This window comes from Malaclemys terrapin, chromosome 5 (assembly GCF_027887155.1).
Source record: "Malaclemys terrapin pileata isolate rMalTer1 chromosome 5, rMalTer1.hap1, whole genome shotgun sequence".
In the NCBI taxonomy this organism is placed as follows: domain Eukaryota; kingdom Metazoa; phylum Chordata; order Testudines; family Emydidae; genus Malaclemys; species Malaclemys terrapin.
The window spans coordinates 84,977,898-85,004,552 of record NC_071509.1 but is presented as its reverse complement, the minus strand read 5'-3'; the positions used below and the strand labels follow the sequence as shown (position 1 = coordinate 85,004,552).

Sequence of the window (26,655 nt, the reverse complement as noted above, 5' to 3'; positions counted from 1 at the left end):
ACCAACAGTATTCTAATGCACACCACATGCACTTGCATTCAATTCTCAATGGCGTAATAGTACTCTGTTGACAATTTTATTTTTTAATTAGAAAAAAATTATCTCAAGTACAAAATAAAAAACATTTTTTAAATGCTGCTAAATTGTATCTGTTATTTTATAAACCATGTCTGGATTTTACTTTTTAAATCGCCATTCACACGTAAATGTCAGATATTTTCACTCTCTTCGGCACATTCTGCCTTAATTACACTGAAGGTTTCATTTCAAACTAAAACTGTACCTGTTGTCCATTTAAGAGTTAATCTGAAATTCAAGATCTGTATGTACAACTTTTAGACACAAATCAGGTAATTTCTGGCCAAGTTACTAAAGTTTTCTCCACTCTTTCTCACTATCATTAGGAAAAATAAAGTAAACAAGGGACTTTCCATATCAAGGTGACTGGGGAATTATAAATGTAGATTGGATAAGTAGAAATTAACTCTTCCTTCCATCATCTCTTTTCCAATCATTGGATTTAATTTTTCCACCTAAGCTAATTATCTTATAATTATTTAAAATATATCACTATGGATACTCCGAAAGAAAACTATTGAAGCAAATTGCATTAATTGAAGATTTGAGGCTATTGGTTGTTTTAGTCCTTGTGGGCATTTTAAAGTTTGTCATCTATCCTTACCCCTGTGTCTCTCTCTCTCTCTCTCTATACACACACACACACACACACACACACACACACAAATGCCTGTTGCTGGAAGGCAGAAAATCAGAATATAATAAAGCATCGTCTGTTAGCACCCTGCTAACCTGAACACAGGAATACACACACACACTCAATGTACACATAAGTGTGTGTATTTATGTAATTGTGCACAGATAAGATATATTGCACAGATGCAATCTATACACACAGCATTCTAGTTCTCTCTCTACAGGTATAAATCAGAGACTTGTGTGTGCAAGACAGAGCATGATACATATATATTCTGTCTATGCATACATACACGTCCATATGCGCGCATATATATATATATATATGTGGGTGTGCATGCACATTCGTGTATTCAATTTAGTCAAATGCTAACAAATGACATTTCAAAGTATTATGATGGTCTACCTTCAGCAGCTAACATTCTCAATCATGCAAAAAAAAGTGTATGGGGAGGAAGTGATCTCTAACAGTAAATCTTTTTAGAAGTATGAATGAAAAGCATTCCCCAAAATAAAAATTTAATAAGTTGTATCATGCTACATTTGATTTCATATTTAGGTCCCCAATCCTGCTTTGGTATCTGCTATTGCAAATCCCTGTAACCCTCTGGCAGTTCCCTGGCAGAATTTGAGCCTTAGGCCTGCAGATCTAAACACATACTTACATCTTTTCAGAATGAGGGCACCCCTGCAAGGTAGGAGGGTCCCAGAGGTTGGGCTGCAGCCCAAGCCTGGAAGTCTACACTGCAATGAAACAGCCCTGCAACCCAAGTTGCATGGGCCAGCCACAGCTTTTTCTTTGTAGTGTAGACATACCCCAAGAGGCATAGTCTCTATGTCTTGTACAGCAAACAACAGACCACTGGCATAATACTTATCTGGCACAGTAATTATTCCATTATTTAAAATCCATGTTCTTTCCTTCTCACCCTCCCTACTATGGCCCTGATCCTGCAAGGAGCTCTACGGAGGCAGATTTCTGAAGCAAGCAGAGAGCCTTACTGACTTCAATGAAGCAGAGCTCCTAAAAGGATAGGGGTCTAAAATCTTGATTTATCTTGTGTTGCTGGCCAAATTTTCATAAAATTAGGCTTGGGTTTTTTGGAGGTGGGTGCAACTATTTGTTTATCACTCATTTATATTCATGGTTTAAGGTTAGCAGCTACTTAATTTAAAAATCAGTTTGATAAACCATCAGAAAGTATTATACAGCAGATAACAATGTCAAGTTGTTGATTTCTGACAAACTGAAAAGAAAAAGAATTTTTAAAAGTTTAGTCTGGTATTACTCATTTAAACTAATTTCATTTAAAAAATAATAATTTAAAAACAATTTCCCCCTCTTTCACTACCACCACCACTTAGCTAAAGGGAAATATTGAAAATATAATGCTCTTTTGCACCATTTTATTTTTATGTTTTTGATTCTTTTTCACTGGAGCTTAGATAATGAAAATTGACTAGTCAGCTTTGTTTTAGTTCATGGTCAGTTTCTAGTCAATTTCACAACTATGGTGTGATAAACATTGCAGATTGTGCCAGTGTAAGTTAACAGTACTGCAGCAGTCTATTTTAATCCAAACAAAGTTTTTTTTTTTTATTGACAGACTCGAACAAATTTCATAAAAGTATTGTCCATCAATTAGATTGTCAGACTTCTTTAACAGATGATTTTTGGCTTAAATTAATTTATTTCAAAATGTTCATCTTTGCCTGATGCTGCCAATTTCCATAAAGCAAGTTCAATTTCTATGTCTGTTATTCTATTTTAAAATACTTAGGGTTCAATTTCTAAAGGAAGAACAAATTACATCCGCCTTCCCCCTCCCCCCCCATGTGCGGGGACACAGTTCCAGACTGACTTTTATAAATAACCATTTTGGAGGTTCATTCCCCCATCCTCCTTTGAAAAATTACCTGAAGCCCTTTTTCCCAAGCAAGTTAATGTGAACTTGGGAAGGGCAATTAAATTGTCAGAATTAAAAATTTGTTTTTAACTAGAAGGTAGCCAGAAGTATAGTCATGGGGCTGGTATTGATTGCCTGAACAGAGAACATTAGTCTTCAGGTATTTACTCTGCCACCTCTACACCAGAGGCTTTCCTTCAAATCAAATCAATCCGTGGAAAAGATGGGTTCTTGCTACGAAAACATATAATTAGGCTGCAACAGGGCTGATTTTTGTTGCTGTTGTTCTTTGTATGTTTACTGTACTCTGATTGCTTTTGGCTTTTTTTTTTTGCCATTTCACAGTGTGAGTTTTCTTTGACTGTGAGCTCTCTGGGGCAGGGACTACACCTAGAACTACTGTAATGCAAACAACAGTAGATACAGCCTATCTTAACAGTGATAAGTTAGCTGAAAAATAAACTGCTTTTAAAAATGTGTTCAGTTCAACATTTTCTTTTTTCATTGTTTATAATTAAACATTTATCTTAATTTTCCTATCCATTGGCTAAATCCATATACACCTCTACCCCGAAATAATGCTGCCCTCGGGAGCCAAAAAATCTTACCGCATTATAGGTGAAACCGTGTTACATCGAACTTGCTTTGATCTGCCGGAGTGTGCAGCCCCGCCCCACTAAAGCGCTGCTTTAACGTGTTATATCCGAATTCATGTTATATTGGGTCGCGTTATATCAGGGTAGAGGTGTATTTGATTTCAGAGTAGGTTCATGATGTTAAAAAAAAGGCTAAGGGGGGGGGGTTCATTATACCAAAAGTTTATTTGCTTTAGAGAAGTGCATATTTAATTGATATAGAATGATTCATGACATATTATTAATGAGAAACTATAGAACATAAGGACAATTCCATTGAGAATTCTGGCATCATCCTAACTCATAAGAGCATAGGCTGAAAGTCTTATCAGAATCTCCAAGGGATGGAATTTTCTGCTTTGCTATTGTTTATTAATTATTATTATTATAATAATGAAAAGGTTTTGATGCCTGTATTTATAATGCTGTTTTCTTTCATTACTTCAGAAGTTTGTATTAATACTGATAGATGACTGGTTAGCCTCTTTCTAGCTAAATTATTACTAAGTTGACTCACCTATCTGGCATTTGTGTTTATGTTTATGCAATGAATATTTTAACTTAAAAAACTGAAAAATTTATGTAATAAATGAAAATGGCAATAAGTAATTATGGCATTAAATTAAAACTTCACAATTAAAACACCATCAAAAATTAAACGTAACAGAAGTTTGTCAAAGATTTTAAAAAATGTTAAACCGACGGAATAGCTGATGGAAAATTTAATCAGCTTTATTTTCATTAGCAAGCAATAATGTATTATGAAAAAGGGTTACTTGGATTTAGTTTACTTTTGTATTGAAAAGAGTCTCTCTCTTATGTGAATCCGCTAGCAGAAACAGACATTAAAAAATGGAGTTTGGTTATTGATAAATGTTACCCATCTCTCCAATTGGTGGAATGTTATTAGTCTGTGTTTAATTACATAGAAAACATTGTTTGTCTAAATAAAGATATGCTCTAAAGGATTAACAATGAAAATATAGATGTGTGTGTATATGTATTTTTATATATCTGAAACAACAGAATATAAAGATTGGAGAAAGATATTCATATTAAACCATAAGATTGTAAATATGAACTCAAAATGTATGACAAATCTAGTTTATTGAAGCTGAACATGGTTTTAAAGGAAGCAGTTCTTTCTAATGTAAGATCATTAGCTAAAAGATACCTTATGCCCTTGAAACTCATGGTGTAGAAAAAACACGCAAAATTAAAAACAAGCCTCAAAGCAGAAGTGGCCTAATTAATTCTACATCTTGTTTCTCCTTCTCCTATAGTCAAAGATGTAGGGCTCTGGGACCATTATTGCTTTTAGATCACTTTATTGACTATTCTCTGTATGGTCATTTATTTTAAAGGACTGATGTCACATTTGGCATTATATCTGCTGACATATTGTAGACATTTTCCTCCAGAAATGGCTCTTTAAGGCTGAGTGCAAGAGGTTAAGATGCTAGGCCGAGGCCAACCTTTAAGATGATGATGCTCTTCTGGAGCCATACAATAGTCTTAATGATTTAAAATTGGTATTAATTGAGAGCAAGAAACAACATATTCATACATTAGAAAACAAATAGAACAAGGTTGCTAAATATTTTAAAAAATAATTCTGGTTCATGAAAACATATACTTTTGAGGTTTACAGTATTCAGCTTTAATCATAACCAATTAATTTTAAATGTGGGGATTTTTTTTCCACTAATGAATCTTAATTAGCTCTCAACATCATAAAATGATAATTTAAGTACATGATCAAACTAAATACATTTTAAACCCAAAGGAACAATCAATGGCTCTGCTTATTTATTCCCTTTAGTTTATCAGGGCTTTCAAAACATTTACAAAATTAAAATTTTAGAGATACACATTATAATGGAAATGGAAACATATGTAGAGCTTTCTCCAATAAAAAGATGCAAATATGAACATATGAAAACATTAAAATGCTATCTCCCCTCTCACTCACCAGGTACCTATGTTACCCCCTAGCAATCACTGCTTGGACTTTACCTTGCACTCTGGTATTTGTTATCATTTCTCTCTGGCTGGATTCTCATGCTAAAATTTAAGAGATAGAAATACACAAGCATCTCTGGAAATCCATATTGCTTTATAACTGCTTTCCTTTTTTACACTACAACTAACAAACAATTGGTTGGGATTTTCATAGGGAAATATTTACTATTCAACTTGCAGAAATATAAATAGGTAATTTAACACAAATAATACATCCAGGGATTAGTGGGAAAATTGTATCCACATTTGCTTCAAAGTAATGAGAACTGTGAGTACAAACATTATGTGTAAAACATTTACACACACAGATTCTCTGAAGATATACTTAAGAAGAGGTTTAACAGATATTTACATTGTTTATGATGAATAGTGGTCAATTTATCTTTTTGTTAAACATGTTTGAAATTAAGTGACAAGCCTACGGAATGTGGAACAATGTCTTGTAGGAATGAAGGTCTAGTCTTCATTGCCATGTACTGTACCTGCTACTACTGGCAAGAAGCAGTTTTTACACTGACCATGTTCTACAGCTGCTTTTAGTGTCGCTTCAGGATGTGTCGATCCAAGGGGGTTTCGCACAAATCGTCGCCGGCGCCGCAAGTCATCTTCCCAGTAGTCAAGGCGCCAGAACTCACGAGGACGACTACAATGAAACAGAGGAGCCACATATGTTAGCAATTATCAAACAGCATGGTAGCGCTGAATTTCTGCATAAAGCTCTCCTTGTTTGCTCTGCCCTTTTTTTTTTTTTTTTTTTTTTTTTTTAAAACCTCCCCCGTTTCTGCAATCTTTTACTTAGGTATGTCCTTGAAAATAACAATATCACCTTCCAGTCTAAGGAACTCCTTTCCCTTTTTTCTTGGAAGGTGAAATGAGCACTAAATACATCATTTTGAAATGAATTGCTGACAGTGTGATCAGTTTCCCCACACTCTAGTGGCATGTGCTCCGATTTCAGCCTCATTTCAGCCTCAGCAGGGCACCTTTCTCAGTGACTGCATTTATAAACCAGAATAGGGAAAAGGCTATTATAAATATGGTATAGCATTACCTATATTAATCAAAGTCTGTCCCCCTTCATTTTTCTTCCTAATTTGTGCCTTTTCACACAAGGTCAGTAAATCATACCACGAATTCTTGGTCCAGAAAGTGTTAACTTTAATGAATATCTCAGTTACATGGTTATGTATGTGATAATAAAATATTACTCTGTTTAGATGTGCAGGAATTTAATTAAAATAATCTCTTAAAATATTCATTACATTTAGCCCCTGAGGCTTAGAACAACACAAGAAAATGCATTTCTTTTCCATTTACTGTTTTTAAATAAACCATTGCAGGAGAGTGAAATAGCAATCTATTTTCAAGCAAATCAGATTGGATTTCTGTTTTATGTAGTTGTATTTTTACATTTAATTAAAAACTACATGTTATGATGTGAAATAATTGCTATATTGAAGGCATACTTTTAAAAATTTCCATCTAGAAGAAGTTATATCAAATTAATTATTTTCCATTGTACGCTTCAAATATACGTAGATCTTTTTAATACGGTCATATATAAATGCCAGTTACTATCTTGTTAGATGAATGAGAACCACTGTAAAAATATTTTAACCATGAGAATGTGCAAAAGCACCTATTTCAGGTACCGAAAAAAAAATGTCTACTGCACACCACAATCATTAAAGGTCTTCAGCTAGAAAACCTGTATGCTTCAATTACAGAACACTAATTTTGTTTATTAACATAACTTCTGATGGAATGATAAATAGAAAAATACAGAGTAAAGTCCTACTTTTGTTTCACAAGCTAATAAGAAACTGTGTACCTGTCAAGGTGACAAATGGATAGCCTTGACTAATTTACAGATCAAAATGTTAAAAATACAAGACATCTATATGTCCTTAGTTTTGTAAATTAAATCTGAACAAAGAAAAGATTAATACTTAAAGGTAAATCCAGCTTTCCAACAAAAATAAATCAGTGCCACAATCCATTGTACAATGATACGCTTGAACTTAAATTTTTAAAACTCAAGATTTTGATTATCAGCTACTAAAGTACATCTCATATTTAATTGCATGGAATTATTATACCTAGTTCTATTATTTAAAAATAAGAACATTGGTATTTTAGATCTTGCCACTTCTTGAAAAATATACTAATATATTAGCATTTCTTTTTATTGAAAGAAAGTCTTATTTTTGCTATCTATAGCTACATCATAGTTCATTTCAATCATGTCTAGATTGAACTATTTTATTATAAAATCAAATGAGTTTAGAGAAATGAAACTACAGCCCAGAATTGTTAAAAACATGGGAAGAGCTACATTTACTCAAAGCTCGATTAATAACTTAAAATTCTCCATTAGTGATTATAAAAAAAAGGCAGAACACAGCTGGCTATGTGTATGCCTTTGATAGTCGTAGAGCATGGATAGGCACTTCATCATTCTGCCTACATTTATCTGTTAAAATTATTATCAAATATCAGCCAGGATGCAGTCGTGAATCACGGACTGCTCCTCGTCTTCAGGGGAATGATACAATGAGGGTCTATTCATCAGTATGGCAATCGGCACAAGTAATTAGTTCCCTAGACTGAGATCTCCTACAAAGCTTATTTCAGTCAGTACCACAAACATATGACAATGAAAAGCTAATGGAAGCTGCTAAAATTTGTTAACCTCTTCTGCCATCAATCCTTCTGATGCTCTGTGCCACCGTATTATGCAAATATAGTAAATTATTAATTTGTCATCCATCTATCTTTCTGTACTTTTGATGGAATTAAGCGATTCTGTTCTTATTGATAACAATTAAAATATGACATGTTAAGCAACTATACTAAAACTATTAGAAAAATTAGATATAACAGTAGGCTCAGGCACAACATATCATTCTGTAACATAATTCAATATATCTTTAGCATCTAATCTTATTTTTGATTAAGTATAAGAAATTTGTATAGAATATCATGTCCCTTATGCATTTGTCAATTATTCACAAATAACAGCAAGTAAACTATTAGGTTTGTTTATTTTGGGACTAATCCTCAAGGCAAGCAAATGGAAAACCTATACCCTTTCACATAGAAACTAATCTACTGAGCAGTTGCATAGCAATAGACCTTCAGGTAATATTTAATTGTGAGCCTGTTCTAAAAGAGTACATCCCCTGGTCATTAATACACACTGATATTAATTTAAGCCACATTTAATAGGGTAACAGTTATAGAATTAATCAAATAACTACTGAAATTTGTTCAAAATCCAAACCAAAGCAACAATACATCACCTAACCTTCATACCCTTGTGTTAGAATTGAGACTGCAGGCAGGAGGAGAAAGACAAGAATATCACTTTGCCAGAATCTGAGTGATAGAATTAGACTGCTAAAGGAGTGAAGCTTTATAGGAGTGAAGCTTTATAGAAGTAAACTGCTAAGATCTTGGATTGCTAGAGAATTGATGACGACCTCTATAACTGGATGTCTGACTGGAAAACTTTCGGGTCCTGCTGTAGAGGTTGCTATACGGAGTGAAGGTGCTGTATGGACTGGAGTAGTCAGTTAGCAAAAATTCATGTGCATATGCATGACTATCTACTTTTCATGGATCTGAAGGCTTATGAATTGCCAGTTATATGATTTACATAGGTTGGCTAGGGACCCTACTAACATGGTCCAGAGTAATTAGTGGTTCCTCAATAACAGTATTGAATGAGCATATAAAACTACTTCAAATTAAACATTTCCTTCAAAAAATATTTCATTAATTTTTTTCTCCAAGAATTACTAAGATTCAAGATGACTGCCTGCCTGTCTCCCTCTTCCTTAAGATGTCCCCCCTATTCCTGTACAACTACTGCTAAATAGAAAATTACAGTTATTGTATCATGGATCACATGAAATGTACATGTCATGGATCACATGAAATGTACAACAACTGACATAAAATATAGCACAAGTTAATGAACATACTATTACCAGAAAAATTAAAAAGGAGCATTCACTTCACTGTGGTCTATAGGAAATGTTCTTCAAGCTCAGTACGCCACAGATGGTCATCTCAAGAACAAGAATATCAAAAAAATTTATTTGCTCTCAACTAGTTACAAGAAATAACTACAAATAAAACAAGGTATACTAACTAGGCTAATGGTTTTGTTTCAGTGCTGCAAAACTGGAGTCCTAGGTCTGGGAGTTACCTTGAAACTCTCACACCTGAAGGAATTAAACAAAATGTAAGTGACAACTGGATAATGCTATGAGTATGTAATGCTATTGCAGAAGAACCACTTCTTGCTTCATTATCCCTGGTATAACTGAAGCTGTTCTTGCACCAGTACAAACATAGGGAGGGGCCAGTGACTACAGCTGCGGAAATAGAAAAGGGATTCATGGAGGGGGAGGGGAATGTAATCCCCCAATTGAAAGGGTAGAAGAGTCTTAGGACTATATCTAGGCCAGCATTTATTTCAAGCCAGATGTAACACAGAAGCGGGGAAGGTTACTCACTCTGCAGTAACTGAAGTTCTTCAAGATGTGTCCCCTTCTGGGTGCTCCACTGGAGGTGCGATAACGCCTCCTATGCCTGGGATCAGAGACCTTTGGTAGCAGTGCCTGTTTCCAGTCTCATGCCATGAGCAGCATCTATATAGCGCTGTGTGGTCCAACTGGTCTCAATTTCTTCTCTACCACAGCTTCTACTTTTGAACTCCGAAGAGAGGGAAGGAGGGTGGGTAGCGGAGCACCCATAGGGACACACATCTCAAAGAACGTTAGTTACTGCACAGATGAGTAACCTTCTCTTCTTCTTCAAGTAGCGTCCCTATGGGTGTTCCACTGTAGGTGACTGTAGAGCAGTGCCCCTAGATAGAAGTCTGGGACTTCAAGTTACATCTACCAGGATGCTAGGACAGTGCATCCTAATAGGGAATCTTATTCTCATGGGTAATGGTATAGCATTGGCTAAAAGTGTCTATGGCTGCCCTATTGTCCACTTTGCAAAGGTCAGAAATCGTCATGCTGTTTAGAAAGGCAATTGAGGTGGACAGCGAGCAAATGGAATGTGGTTGAGTTCCAGGTGGGGGTTGCAATTTGTATCATTGGTAGCAAAGGAGGATACACTCCAAGATCTATTTGAAAAGACATTGTTTGGATACAGCTGATCTCTTTGGTCTTTCAGCAATAAAGAGGAATAAGCATAATGAGTGCCTGAAAGATTTAGTTCTGGCAAAATAAAAGGCTGTTTGTCTGACATCCAAGGTTTGAAGCGTGGTTTCATGTTGGTTGCCATGTGGCTTTGGGAAGAAGTAGGGAAGGTAGATACGTTTGTTTAGATGAAAAGAGGATGGCTGGGCTCAAATGGGAGGCCAGTCAGAAAGCATAAAACTAGTCTGGTATCCCAAGATGGGGTGGAGTCTCATACTTGAGGGTACAGGTTTTGAAGGCCCTTAAGGAATCTTTTTGTTAAGTGTGTAGGTAAATCTTGGGGTGGAATGCAGTGATGGCAGCCAGGTGTACACAAATGGAGCTTGTGGACAGTCCTGATTTTTAAATTCTAGAATGTAGTCTAGAATGAATGGCAAAAGAGCATTCATTGCGGGGATATGTTTGGTGTCATATCAAGTCCGGAATCTTTGTCTTTTATAGACAAATATGGTGAGTTCTATCACATCTGTGATTTAAAAGAATCTCTTACCCCTTCTGAATAGGTCATCTCCAAAGCCCGGAACTATGAAGGAGCCATGCCTTCAGATGGAGGAGTTCTAGACTGGGATGGAGGATTTGGCCTGCATCCTGAGAAAGAAGGTGTGGAGTCAACTGTAGGATGATTGATAGACAGGCTGTCATGCGCATGAGGTAAGGATACCGAATCTGTCATGGTCATGTTGGGGCTATGAGAATAACTATGGCTTATTCCACCTGTATCTTGTGGAGCACTTTGAATAATAGGGGAAAAGGTGGAAAGGCGTAGAGTAGACGTGCATCCCATGTAATGAGGAAGGTGGCCCCCGAGACCAGCAACCCAGACCCACTCTTGAGCAGAATTGTGGACATTTGGCATTTTTGACAAAGATATATGCTCGGGAATCCCCAGTGGTTGCATATGTGCTGCTGGGCTTGTGTCTAACTTCCATTTGTGGTCTTCTGAGGATGTCCTGCTCAGCGAGTCTGTGATGGTGTTCTGGCATCCAGGTACTTAAGAGGCAGAGATATTAATGTCGTGGTGGATGCACCAGTTCCACAATTTTAGTGCTTCTGAGCACAGGCATTGTGATTTCGCTCCCTCTTATCTGTTGATGTAGAACATGCAGGCGATGTTTTCTGTCATTACTGTTATGGTCCTTTGTCTGATCAATGGCAGAAAGTGTTGGCATGTGTTGCGGACTGCACATAGTTCTAGGAAGTTGATTTCCAATATGGATTTCAAGGGGGACCACCTGCACTGCACAGTATGGGTCTGTATATGTGCTCCCCAACTGATTAGGGAGGCATTGGTTGTCAGTATTAAGGGTGGCGTGGGTTGAAGAAAGGGGAAACCCATGCATACATTTTGAGGTTGTGGTCATCAGTCTAATGAGTCCTTGATCTTGAGTGATATCAATAAGAGTTTGTTTAGGCTATGTCTGTAGAGTATGTACACTATCTGTACCCATGCCTGGAGACAGTGCATGTGTAATCAGGCATGTTTTACCACCAATGTGTCCGCTGCCAAATGACCAAGTAGCTGTGGGCATGTCCTGGCACAGATCTGTGGGTTGGTTCTCATGGTGGAGATGAGACTGACTACTGCCAAAAATCTGTGACTTGGGAGGAAGCCTCTGGCTTGTATAGGATACAGTTGGGCCCCAAAAAATGGGGCAGCCACCACCATTATTGGGTAGTGTACAATGCCTGCACCCAGAATTCAAGGTTGTGGCAGCACCATTAAGCCCCGTAGGCCACAGTCCCAGTACAGATAACCAGGAAGAGTGGAAAGAACAGAGATGGGAAGATGTTTGACAAAACCCAAAAATCAGTGGCCTAAATCCTCAAGTTCGGAGCAGAGCTGCTGAGAAGAGCTGTTCTGTGGCCAGAAGGAGCAGGCTTAGGTTATGTCTACTCTACGGACCTTACAGCATCACTGCTGTAGTGTAGCCACTCTTTGCCGGCAGCAGAGAGCTCTCCAGCCAGCATAATTAAACCACTCCCAGTGAGCGGGGGAGGTTTCAGATCCGACTAACAAACGTTTTACCGACAAAAGTGGTAATGTAAACAAAGCCTTAGACCGTGATGCAATTCCAGTGTTTATAGGAGAGTAGCATTTTAAGTGCCAAAATAAAAAGTTTCAGCAACTTGTTTAGCCTTAGTTTGATCTCCAGACTGGAGGATTCCTTCTATGTGCTCAAAAATCAGATATATGCATATTTATTATGTAGCAGTTAATCATCACAAAACAAAATGATAGGAGCACAGAAAAGGAGAAAGAGGAGATATCTTTAGGGATTCACCTAGGAAACGTCTAGTATATGGGTTACCCACTTAACTCCATAAGCATGAATGAGAGAACAAAACATTCTCTCTGTAACAACTATATCTCCCTTGTATTTCCCCATATGCAATATTAGTTCTTACTGTATGTAATTTCTTGATGCTGTCATTTGTTGAAGACACTGTCACTTGTAATTTATTAGGCTCATCTTTATGCAGTAATTTAGGTATATTACATCACAACCTATACTGTCATACCCACAAATGGGTCATTATGGTGACCTGAATATCAGTATGTTTTTCTTGTTAGGTCATAACATTAAGTACCTGTTTGCAGATTACCACATTCAAATTGAAAATCAGATGAGATTTTAAAATGTGTATTTTCCAATGTAAACGAACAAAATTCCTGTCTTTTGAGACAAACTGAACCCTAGTTAATAAGGTACATAAAAGTAACTCAATGACTTCAAAGCTCTATTATAACACACTTTATCAGGCTATTATGTCCCCCTAAACTGCATCAACTTCACTAATATTTATCTTAATTATAGCAGGAAATCAGTTTTAATAATCCAAGTTATTTTATCATAAAAATGATTATGTTTGATACCTACGAACATTCACACCTATCAGCAAATGCACAATACAGGTTGAAAACCTTCAACACTGTACATATACACAGCACAGTGCTATAGCTAATACAAAATTGAACAGAGCAGCATAAGTGCAGTCTCTAAGTAAGGAAAACAAAATCTCACAAGCTGAAAATTAAAACACTTAGTACGTAAGGAAAACAGCTATATTTTTAAATGAATGGAATCTTGCCTTCTCTTTTTGTTCCCATGAAAATTTTTGATGAAAATGAGAACTTTTTTCATTTTTGTCAACATTCTTCTTCAAAAGTTAATGAGCTTGCAACAAAAAACTAATTGTTTATGGGGATGGCATTTCAATCATGGAAAATTTTGGGCTTTCTTTTTCTGTGGAAAAACCTGATAAATTTGGTGAAAATTGGATATTTCCCATTCTTTAATCAAAAACACATTTAAAATATAAAACCAGCTCTAGTATGTGTGTGTATAATCATCTATATGTTATGATTATATATAAGGCCCCATATCTTCCGTAACTACTCAGCTGAAGAAATAACCATGAATGTTCCCGCCTCCCCAAGATACTGGAGGCCCTGTGGAACACTTTTTCCTGCTCAGCACCTAAAACACGGGGGCTAAAAGAAACAAGATGGAGCCACGCAGCGGGGCTGGCACAAGTGTAAGCAAATGGCATGTTAGTAATCCTCCTTCCATTGGAAGAAATAAAAGGGCTAGGAACACTTTTGCAGAAGAACTGAAGTCAATTTTACCATAAAATACTGGCTCTTTAATTAGACTCTCCAATACTATACAAAAATTACAAACAATATTTTTTTCTCATTTCTAAGTTAGTTGCTGAAGCTTTATTAATGCTCTTAACACTGCTATAAGATCAGACATATTTCATCCTCAATTTAGTTCTTTAAATATGGAAAATATTTTTTCATGGACACATATGAAAGTAAGGTAATTATAGTCAAATATATAAAAGTATCTTGCATATATGCTAGACTTAGAAATAAACCTTAGTTTAGGTGAAGAGAAGACTGAAGTAGAATATGAAGAGAATGGTGCTTCTGTCTAGATAAATAGCCATATAAACAGCCAGTTGATAACCAAAGTGAGAACCTACAAGAGAGGACTGGTAGATAGAATTACTGGAGGAGATACCCCAGAAGAAACTGATTTTTTTTTTAAACTAATGAACAATTTTGATACATGTTTGTTCAATATCCCAGAGATGGAGGATGCTGGAAACCTTTAGAAAGACAGAGTTCAGTAAGACAGAGGAGTTGCCTATGCATTCTGAAAAGCCTACACTGAGGATTTCCCAAGACCTAGGTAATAGTGAAGAGATAATGATTGGTTGGCTATAGAATAGCCTGTTCTCCAATCAGCATTGACCCTTTAAAGCTAGGTAATCTACAAAGCTGGCCAACATTTTCTTCAGTACGTAAGGGTGGAAGCACAGACTTTTTGAGTACAACTCCTGAGGACTTTGATTAACCAGAGTTTGGTAAATCAGAATTTTAGAGTTTATTATTTTTCAGGTAAACATTTACATTAAGAGAAGAGAGTGATACATGACTTAATTCAGTAGTTTATTTTCATGAATTATTTTCTTCTTAATCTTTAGTTAAAATATGAACGGTTAGTGGCTGCATATATGTACTATGCCAACTAAATCCCAATCAAAATTCAGAAGTCACTTTAAACACTAATGACAAAATTACTGGTATGAAATCGGATATTCTGTTATTTTTTAAGATCAGTATTAATTTTCAGTACCATGCACCACTAAGATTTATTCTTTGTTGTACTAGTCACTAAGAGGGATAAGAGACTATGGTTTTCACAAGAAGGATGTCTTTCATCTAAACTGGTACCCAATTTATAGGGAATCATGTTGCTGGACTTTGGAAATGAAATACATGTGTGAATCTGTAAGGGTAAGCAACAAATCACAGCAACAAATAAATAAGGATAACTTACCAAAATATTTGGTATTGCCCAACAAAATTTTGCTTTAAAAAAATAAACAAAAAAAAAAACCCTGATTAACATACGTATTTGATGTAAGATAATTTGACTTGGTGCTGCATGATATTTTGATTAAAAACTGGAATGATATAAAATGAACATGGCAAACAGTAAATGGATTAAAAGCTGTCTAAATGATAGGTCTCAAAATGCACCGTAAATGGGGAATCATTATTGAGTGGGTGTGTTTCTAGTGGGGTCCCACAGGGATTGGTTCTTGATCCTACACTAACATTTTTTGTCAATGACTTGGAAGAAAACAAAATCATCACTGATTGGAGGACACAAAAATTGGGGGAGCCATAAATAATGAGGACAGGTCCTGATACAGAGCAGTATGGATTGCTTGGTAAGCAGCGGGCAAGCAAACATTATGCTTTTTAATATGGCTAAATGTAAACATATACATCTAGGAACGAAGAATGTAGCCCATACTTAAAGGATGGAGGACTCTACCCTGGGAAGCAGTGACTGGAAAAAAAAAAACTAGGCTTGTGGTGGATAATCAGCTGAACACGAGCCTTCCCAGTGTCACACTGTGGCCAAAAGGTGGCTAATGTAATGCTAGGATGCATAAGCAGGGGAATCTCAAGGAGGAGTAGAGAGGTTACTTTACCTCTGTATGTGGCACGTATGTGACTGCTGCTGGAATACTGGCATCCACAAATAAAGAAGGATGTCGATAAATTAGAGAGGGTTCAGAGAAGAGTCACAAGAATGTAGAAAGACTTGCTCAAGGACACAGAGGACATTAGTGTAATAACTAGTATTAGAACTCTCTACTTCCAGATTCCCAATTTTGTTGAACCCACTAGACTTTGCCTCTCTTCCAGCTGTCTTTTACACTAAAACCTCTCAGCCATTTAATTTTAAAAGTTTATCAATGGAATACTAAACACTAAACAATGAATAAACATTTGTTTTTCAACTATACTCCTTAAGAATTTAGAAACAACATAGTGGTAATGTTACTAGACTGAAGTAGCGGTATTTATTGAGCCAAGTATGCTATGTTCATAATTTTGGAATTTTAGTATTTTAGTAATTAGACCTCTACTTTGCTATTTACTTTAAAAGAGCTAGATCTGATAACAGCCGTATAATAAAATTCCACAGAACATATGTGATATGGCAAACCAAGTAATTACTGGAAGTCTTTCCTTCCATTACATGTAGGAAAAAATATTCTACTGCTCCCAGCACTGTTTTGTCATATAGCACACTTTATTTAAAAAAAAAAAACACAACTACCCACAACCACATGCTTTTTATTTCTAGATGTTTAAGCTTAATTAATGAGGAAGTTGACTTGAAGTCCCTTTAAAGTAGTAGGTCAGTATTCTTTGGTTTGACATAAAAAAGATTTCCATGACTAAGTTTGCCAATTTTTGTTTATTTTATATCTTTTTCTTTGGTTCTTGTTCAGCCTTCTTTGAAGTTAGTCTTCAAAGCTCCAATATCAAATGGAATGCAGCATTAAGGATTTTACGACACTATGCTACTTAAACTTTTATTGTTTTGTGGAGAAATCAAAATCAGAAGGATTAAGCTATCCTATTAGGCTTTTTATTTCTCTTTTCTATTTTTTCTAATTTACTCTTTTTTTTTTACTTCCAATTCCAGCATGTTATAAATCTGAAGTATGCCACTCTTAGTCTTACCACGTAGACAAAATAATGCATTTTACACTTAAACATGCTCCAGAAAAAAAATTAACATTCTTTATCATTTCCCAACAGAGACAGTTAATACTCTGAGGCCACATTAATAGAATCTTTCTGCCATTGTAGAAAGTTTGATAGCACTCTTATTTCAATGTCTGAATTTTTCTCCTTTTTTTGACAAAGACAAATGATTGCCATCAATCAAGATCCAATCGAGTATACAGAGAGTCAGGCAAATGCATCACTCTTTACTGGTTTTCCTGCTATTTGTGCAGGCTTTGCTCCATATTATTTTATAGAATGATCAAAAAAGCAGCCATAAGATAGATCATTCACACCCACTGTAAAATTAACTTTCATGAATAATGAGAGTTTTAAACCTCAGATAATGTATATGTTATACAGAAGATATTGCTAGAGTTCATTTCTGGCTGGAGATTATGTAAATGATACTATATGACCTTTATCATTACAAACAGGACATGCAAAACACATATTATTTCATACATCATTCTAAAGCAAGTCAGTTCCTAAAGGAGAAAGAGTAATTTATAATGTTCATGGTGAAGTATTAAGGTTGAAAGAAAATGATATGAAGTACTTGTTATATTTTTGACTTCTCCTCCCCCTTAACCTGTTACTTATGCCCTCTAAACATACTAAAAGTAACAAATACTATTTATAAGCTTTTATTTCACCACAAAATAGAATGTTACTGATAGCAAAATTTTCTGTCCCTAGATTTCAGGTTATGCTAACCCTAATCATTTAAAATTGATGGTGATCACAGTATTTTTTTCATAAAAATTCATATTAATACATTGAACAGTATTATTTAACCACACATTGTAGTTCTTTAAGCTTTTTGTTTTAGCTATTAAGTCTAACCTTAAAAAGTTTACCTTCCTTTCTTTATTCCTTATTATTGAACAATAGCTATTCTAAGCACATTTTAAAAACCGCAAAAAGATTTTCATAATGATAAAATCTATCACCAAGTCATTAACTCACTTTTATAGAAAGTAGGCTTATATGGAATATATGACAAACTGTAGCAAAGACCTCCCCACCCAAGCTCAACTCAACAACATTATTGCAGTCTTGTCCTACTTACACCAACAAGGAAACAAAAACCAAAAATATATTAAAGAATCTGATTTAAATCAATTTAGAGAACTACACAACCCTTAAGGATGCAAGGACCGTCATTTAAATGTTTAAAATTAAGATCTTCATAAAAACACTATCCTGTTCCAAAACTGCAAGACTTTATACAAAGTCATGAAGGTGAGAAATCAAATTAAGAATGATTGTACTTTTCTCTATTACATGACAAAACCAACACTGGTTGAAAACAACCAGTCCATAATCAACTTTCCCAGTATGTTGCTCAGAAAAGGTAAGTAAATTGCTCTCAAAACCACCTCACTGAATCCTTTATCCATTCCAGCTGCCATACCATCCAGACCTCCCCACTCATGGTGGCTCAATAACTTCTGCTATTCTACTGACCATGGCTTCTCCAAACTACTAATCTTACTTGACCTTGCTGCAACATTTGACACTGACCATACAATCCTCCAAACGCTACCCCCTCTTTAGCCACGCTGTCTCTGGTGGTCCAACTGCACTTCAAATACTACATCAGGTTGTAGAGGTTTGTTTTACTTTATTGCCTCTTCTCCTATTTACATGGACACCTCCCCGGCTCCCATAGTTCACTATCACACAACCTCTTTGTGCAACAATAGCAATTGCTTATGTAGTAAAGTTACGAAAATTATGTCATGTTTAATTATTCTTCTACTGGCAGCTTTTATTTCTTCTCGTGTAGCAACGGTTATATCAAACCTCTTAAATACTGCATAATTGTGCGCGCACACCCACACCCACCTGCCTCAAGTATATCAATAGCTGGGTATGTTTTAATTGTCTTTCACTGATCAAGAAATATTACTTATTTTGATAGTGAAGTACCCTTTTGTTGTTTTTCTAGTTCATCCATTTCCCTTCTGCTTTTCAGATCCAGAATCTTGGACTCTGACTTCTGAACTTTTCTTTTCTCCATGCATTGCTGCAACCTGAAGATCTGCCTACTGTCACTGCACTCTGAAAAATCATGTCCATGTTTATTAACTTGTAATTTATCAAATGAGTTCAATACAAAGGTTTTGGGGGGCACTTATATAATTTAAAACACTGCAGAAATCATTGACAAGTGTCAGAGACCACAGTGCAAATCTGAACACCAAAACATCCCTGCCCACTTAATAAAACACTGAAACGCTCACTGAATAGTAGGCTTCTCAAAATTGTTCTTATACAAACATGAGTCTATTCAACACCATTTTTTCCACACACATGTACAAACATGACCACCTTATCAGAGTCCTGAAAGGCCACTATTGGCTCTCCACCCATCAAAGAAAATTTCCTCTTTTTCTTCAGTTCCTTTAGATACATGCTTGTCTATTTCTTTCAGTTCATCTGGTTTCCTCTGCTTTGCCAATTTCAGACTCATCTTCAGTTTTTCATTTCCTCCTTTGTTGTAGATTGAGCCTGGTAGTTGATACACTAACTCTCTAAAGCTGTTTATTAAACCTCCTTCCACTGCTTCTCCAAATCAGAAAAGAAGGGAATCGCTTCATAGACAATGCTATAAGTTTTATACTCCCATATATATACGAGAACCGCTCCCAGTCATGCCTCCAAATCTGTCCATTGGCAGCCCACTCCCCAAGAACAGATTAAAGAATATTTAGATAGATTAGATGTATACAAATTGGCAGGACTTGACGAAGTTCATTCTAGGGTACTTAAGGAATTGCTGAAGCAATCTTGGAACCATTAGCAATTACCTGCCTCCCAAACAGGCCACACATTCCCACTTAGCAACTTTAAAAAAAAAAAAAAAAAAAAAAGACTAGATTAAAAAGCTGGGTGCCTACTGGCTTGTCTACTCTTGAAATTTGTGACAGGTTAAATTGAGTTATTTCATATTAAAATGATTTACATTAGAAGTGGGATCCTAAATCCATATTTAACTATTTAAATAAAAACAACTTGATTTTCAAAGGTCCTGAGTTCTTGCAGCTTCCTGTTATTTATTTTTTTATGATGATAGCACCAAGTGTCCCACTCACGATTGGAGCTCCATTGTGATGAGTGCTGTACAGGGGGGGAAAAGATATTCCCTGCCCAGAAGGGCTTGCAGGCTAAGCAGATGGAAGGTGGGAAATGGAGATACAAAGAACTAGTAAAGTTTTGTTATATAATATATAAACAAAGGTTAGTTATATGCACTATATTATAAGTCAGGTTGGTAGCACTTTATATTGTTAAGGTTACATGACACTTCCCATTTATAAAACCTGTTTTCAATTGCTTATAACTCTACCCTACTTTAATCATTTGGGCTGAAATTTCCATGTGGGGTGTCTGCCTCAGGCTGAACTTTCTGGCCTATTTCTGAGAAAAAGTCTAGGGAAAAATACAGTTGTGCCCATGTTAAAAAAATTCTGGAGACCTTTTATTTGAAAAATTCTAGTGCTTTCATGGACTTGAACTTTGGCAAGCAGTGGCCCTTGTCAGGGATGTGCCTTTTACTGTTCCTGTGAAAATCTGCCCCAATATGGCCAAATCATAAGCCTCTGAAAAATCTCAGTGTGCACATACTCAATAGGGACTTCTTATATTTTTAGCAGCTGAATTCTGGGAAAATTCCATCTGGCTAAGCATGCTCCAACTCAGGACTGAGCAGGACTTTCAGTGCAATTATAACTCTGAGCTGCTCATGGCTGTGCCAGATCTGGACACTGAACTGAACATAGGGAGGTCATCTCTCCTCCGCTTTCCGCTGGGCCCAGTCAACATGGGGGCGGAAGCTGCCTGATTCAAATGAAGAGGGAACAGGAGTCAGACCTGTAGGGGAGGGAGAGTAGGCTGGAACAAGGAACCTCTAGGGGAGGTGAAGAAGCAATCAACACTGGAGACCTTAGAGACTGGGGCTGGGAGGGCAAGGAGATTTGAACTGGGAGCCAGGAGGAGAGTCACACCTCGTGGGCTAAGAAACATTGATCTAGGGGGACTCTCTTACAATATCATCAATACAAGTACACAGTCATGAAGTACTTAGTCAACATTTAAACAACAATTTGCCAAACACTTTAACATAATTAAACAATACTGTAGTCTTCTCTCACCATAGTTAATATTGCTTTTAGGGCTGTTCAACACACAGAATTTGTACTGGTATAACTATTTTAGTTAGGAGTCGATTTTCTACCAAATAGTACCAAGTGGTTGGTTCTTTAATCTAAAGACAATTACAGAGCAGGTTAAACTTATGTGGGACTCTATAAGTCCCCCATTTCCCACCTTCTGATTTTCCAATTTTCACCAAAATCAACAGGGTTCTGCTCACTGATGTCTACAAAGTTCTGTGAAATTTTGGAATTGATCAGATACAACATTCAAAAGTTATTGTGTTACAGACAAACAGAGAAATGCCATCAAGTTGAATATGAAGCCTTGCTTTGCTCAGCCAATGAAACAAACAGCCCACTTCATAATCTCCTACAGCAATTTCACATATGCTGAAACAAAGGTGGATAGTTCGGGCACTGTGGAACACCATAAACGAGATCCCTCATAACAAGAGCAATTGCCCAACACAAACTTCTGGAATTGCTCTATGACAAAACAGAAAAGCTACTACAAAGCAACTCTGGCCACTCCTGCCACATCCACAGTTAAATCAGCAGGTTGTTTCCAACAGTGTCAAAGACCCCAAAAGAGCTTTTATCAGTTATGTAAAACAAAAAACTCTCCGTAGTGGAAGACTTCATTATAATCTAGTTACTAATGCTGAAGAAGCAGATCAGAGTATTGAGGCTTATAAAATAAGTCACAGATAAGCATTCAATATAATGTAGTACAGTATACTTCACAGCTTGTGTAGGCCAAATTTATTGCACATCACGGGGCTCCATTCCCCCTCCACCCCACACAAGCTCCCTGACACTCTCCCACCCTCCTCTATTTCAGGGACTCCTCCTAATTCCTCCCAATCTGCCCCCTGCCAGGGGATTTGTTTGCCCTCTTTTCTCCCCATGGCAGGGCTCTGTGTGCACCCCTATTTCCCCCAAACACCTTTCCCTATTACTGGATCTCAGAATCTCCCTCCACCAGGGATTCTATGTGCCCTCCATTCCCCACTTCCTCCATTCTCATGCCTGTGTGAACTATTATTCCTTTCTCCCCATTTCCTCCTTCTCCCAATTCCAGGTGCTCTGTCTCCTCTCCATGCTCCCATTTTCACCTGCCCTCCCATGATAGGGGCTGTATGCCTTCTCTTCCCCCCCATAACACAGTCCCCCACTTCTCCTCCCCAACCAGCAGTTGTGTGCCCCATTTCCCCCATGCCAGGGTTTCTGTGCATGCCTTCATTTTCTTCTCCCAGCACCCAGTGCCCTCTTCCCTGCAACACCATTATTCTTCTTTCCTTCTGGGTGAGAAGTCATTCAGGGTGTCAACATATTAAACTATTGGAAGGCTGAGCAGAGATCAGTGGGATATTTTTATGCTCAAAGGCATTAACAGGTGCCATCAACCAGTGGTTTGCTCTATAGACAATTGCAGGGGATGCTTGAAGCAGTGGCTATGATTTCATGATTCTAAGGAAAAGAAGGAGTGAAAGCTGCAGAATAAGGACAATGGACTTAAACACAGACTGTAACAACCACTCCCCAAGCGACGTAAGTTTCACCAACCTATGCTCCAGTATGCACAACACTATGTTAGCGGGAGCGCTTCTTCCACCAACATAGCCGCTCGCAGAGGTGGTTTTATTATGCCAATGGGAGAGCTCTCTCCCGTTGGCCTAGAGTGTCTTCACCAGATGCGCTGCAGTGGTGCAGCTGCATCGGTACAGCTGTGCTGCTGTAGCACTTCCAGTGTAGACCAGCCCTTAGAGAAATAGGGGGTAAGGTCCCATGGGAAGAAAACCTAAAGGGATAAAAGGAATACACGAGAGCTGGCAGCTTCTCAAACAGACAATATTAAATGCACAACTGATGCAAAGAAAAGATAGGAAGAATAGTAAGAGGCCAAAATGGCTCCATCAGAAGCTCTTTAATTATCTGAATATCAAAAAAGAATCCTATAAAAAAATGGAAACACTGATGAATTGCTAAGGAGGAGTACAACAGAGCAGCACAACTACACAGGGACAAAATCAGAAAGGCTAAGGCACAAAATGAGTTAAAATTCAGAATGAGCATGACAAATTGAAGAATTGGTCTGAAATAAACAACATGAAATTTAAGCACAACAAGTGCAAAGTATTTAATTTAGAAAGGAAAAATCAAATCCACAGCCACAAAATGGGGAATAACTGGCTAGGTGGTAGGCCTGCTGAAAAGGATCTGGGGGATTTATCATCATCATCTTCCCATTATGCTTGGGTGTTTAGGGCAGCGATGAAGCTCTTCCACTCCTGTCTGTTTCTGGCAAGTCTTTCAATGTTTCCCCAGTGGTGCCCCAGGTTTTTCAGCTCAGCTTCCACAGCTTTTCGCCATGCTGTTTTCAGGTGGCCTCGTTTTCACTTGCCTTCCAGTGTCCAGCTTATTGCTATTCTGGTGATGGAATCAGTTTCCATCCGAAGCACATGGCCATATATACATGGGGGACTTATAGTGAATTATTAATTGAATATGTCTCAACCGTGAGATGCAATTGCAAAAAAGACTAGTATCATTCTGGAATGTATTAACATCAGAGTCCTATATAAGACAGAAAATAATTGTCCCTGTCTACTCAGCACTGGTGAGGCTTCAGCTGGAGTACTCTGTCCAATTCTGGGCACCACACTTTAGGAAAGATGCGGGCAAACTGGAAAGAGTACAGTGTAGAGCAACAAAAATGACAAATAGTTTAGAAAACCAGTCATATCAGGAAAGGTTAAAAAACTGCGCATGTTTAGTCTTGAAAAAAGATGGCAGAGCGGGGATCTGATAATAACCTTCAAATACGTTAATAGTTGTTATAAAGAGGACAGTGATCAATTGTTCTCCATGTCCACTGAAGGTAGGACAAGAAGTAATGGTCTTATTTCTGCAGCAAGGCCAATTTAGGTTAAATATTACAAAAAGCCTTGTAACTATAAGGGTAGTTAAACTCTGGAACAGGTTTCCAAGGGAGGCTGTGGCTTGGTCTACACAACCCCCCCTAATTCGAACTAAGGTTCGCAACTTCAGCTACGTGAATAACGTAGCTGAAGTCGAAGTACCTTAGTTCGAACTTACCTTGGTCCACACGCGGCAGGCAGGCTCCCCCGTCGACTCCGCGGTACTCCTCTCGCCGAGCTGGAGTACCGCAGTCGACGGCAAGCACTTCCGGGTTCGACTTATCGTGTCCAGACTAGACGCGATAAGTCGAACCCAGAACTTCGATTTCCAGCCGTCGAACTAGCTGGTAAGTGTAGCCAAGGCCTGTGGAATCCCCTGAAGTTTTTAAGAATTGGTTGGACTAACACCTATCACAGATGGTCTAGGCTTACTTGGTCCTGCCTCAGCACAGGCAGCTGGACTTGATGACCTCCCAAGGTCCCTTCAAGCCCTACATTTCTCTGTTTCTATCAATTCAAAGGCACTAATGACAGAAGATGTCATTTTGACCACTACCTTACATCACCCCCCACCACAACCACCCAAATTTAGTTTACAGTTCTATTTCTCTTGACTGTGCACCTGAATACCCCCATCTCTTCAAATGGGGACTCTGGAATAGCCCTTCAGGCATTGCAATACAACAGCAGTTTTTTACATTAAAAACATAAGTATCTGAGTTAAAATTGACCAAGTGGGATGAACTGATTAAAAATAAATCACTGATATAATCTAATAATGGTAATTGCATATACTGCAACTAGTAATTTATACTGTCTCAGTTCTGTTCCATTCCCTTTCCTGGTACTCTCACTTTTGCTGTTTATGTAATAAAGCAACTTGTACTATCATCAGTTCTGTTCATCTTTAACAATAATAACAATCTTTAGTAATAAACTAAGTCTGGACACTCTTTGATGCACTCTCACAATACAAAAATTATTCTCTTCATAAGTCATAATGTACTTTTCAAGATTCCTTTTAGGGTGTAAGTTACCTTGGTCTGGGCTCTAGGTACAACTGCTGAGCTTCAATGTGTGGTTTTTTGACTGAAACAACCCCCCGGCTAATACCTGATGGTATATTTTAGCTTACAATAAGAAGAGGGATTTTTATTTGCCAGTACTTACTTACTTACTCCCTTCTTTATAGATTTTACATTTTTTCCTTTTTTTGATCAACAGAATAGGAGTAACAACCTAATCCCTAAAACACTTTTCAAATGGTACTGTCTTCACATCTCATAATTAAATCAATAAATTTTCACATCCCTCTGTTTACTTTCTCTGTGGAAAGAATTATAGCACAAGAACTGGTTACAGTCATTATACTCCTAATGTGGCAAATACTATGGAATCAGTTAGAGTAAACTCTACAGGGTTACAAGGTCAAAATGAAAGACTGCATAATTTATCAGATCAGGCAAATCATTTTGAAAGTACAGAGTTAAGTGCGGCATTAGCCTGAGATTACTGCCTTTCATGAATAAAGGTTAATATCAGTGTTTATTCAGTTATACAGTACATGGCATGTACTATATAAACTTCATTCGTTTAAAGAAATCCCTCCTGACACGGTCACATTTAAAATACTGGAACTAAGCTAATGCACAATGTTGTTTTAGGATAATATCTTAAAGCAATCTAGTATTGTTATTTTAAAATATCAAGTCCTACATTATCAAAATGGCATCAGATGACACCATCTCAGTCGGTCAAGAGAAAAACCGTTTATTAACCTTTCGTAACTCTTGTTCTTTGAGATGTGTTGCTCGTGTCCATTCCATGCTATGTGTGTGCATGCTGCGTGCACTGTTGCTGAAGATTTTTCCCTTAGTGGTATCCGTACAGCCAGCTCTAGCACCTTCTGGAGTTACGTGCCTATGTGCCAGTATAAGGGGCGCCGCAAGCCACGCATCCTCTCAGTTCCTTCTTGCTGGTAACTCCAACACAGAGGTAGGAGGGTTGGTCATGGAATGGACATGAGCAACACATCTCAAAGAACAACAATTACAAAAGGTTGGTAGCCATTTTTTCTTCTTCGAGTGCTTGCTCATGTCCATTCCATGCTAGGTGACTCTCAAGCAGTACCCTCAAATGTGGTGCGACAGGGTGTTGGGAAAGAACTGCTGACTCAGCCCTCTGTTACACCAGCCCCCATTATGGCAAGCAAATTGGAGCTGGATAGAAAATCCTGCACCTAATTGTTGAATGGGAGACACCTGCCTGGGGCTATATAAAGGCTGCAGGGAAGGAAACCGGGGCGGGGGAGGGGGAAGAGAGAAGAGGAAGCAGAGTGAAAGCCCTTCCCTCCAGGGAGCAGACACTAGAAGCAAGCAGCATATGGTGAAAAGGTGGTGGGAGCACAACCTGTAAAGAAAAAGCACCAGTGGTTACTGAACCCCAGGGTCTCCAAGTGACTTTATCAGCA

At 37.5% G+C, this 26,655-nt stretch overlaps 1 protein-coding gene across 4 annotated transcripts in view; it reads right to left on the bottom strand.

Annotated features, from left to right (window-relative positions):
- LRBA (LPS responsive beige-like anchor protein) overlaps positions 1-26,655 on the bottom strand; it is a 571,438-nt gene that overhangs the window by 255,828 nt on the left and 288,955 nt on the right. For all 4 annotated transcript variants that reach the window (XM_054029329.1, XM_054029332.1, XM_054029331.1 and 1 more), the window contains exon 38: positions 5,797-5,921. In XM_054029329.1, the coding sequence (XP_053885304.1) occupies positions 5,797-5,921 (125 nt within the window). The remainder of the gene's footprint in view (positions 1-5,796; positions 5,922-26,655) is intronic.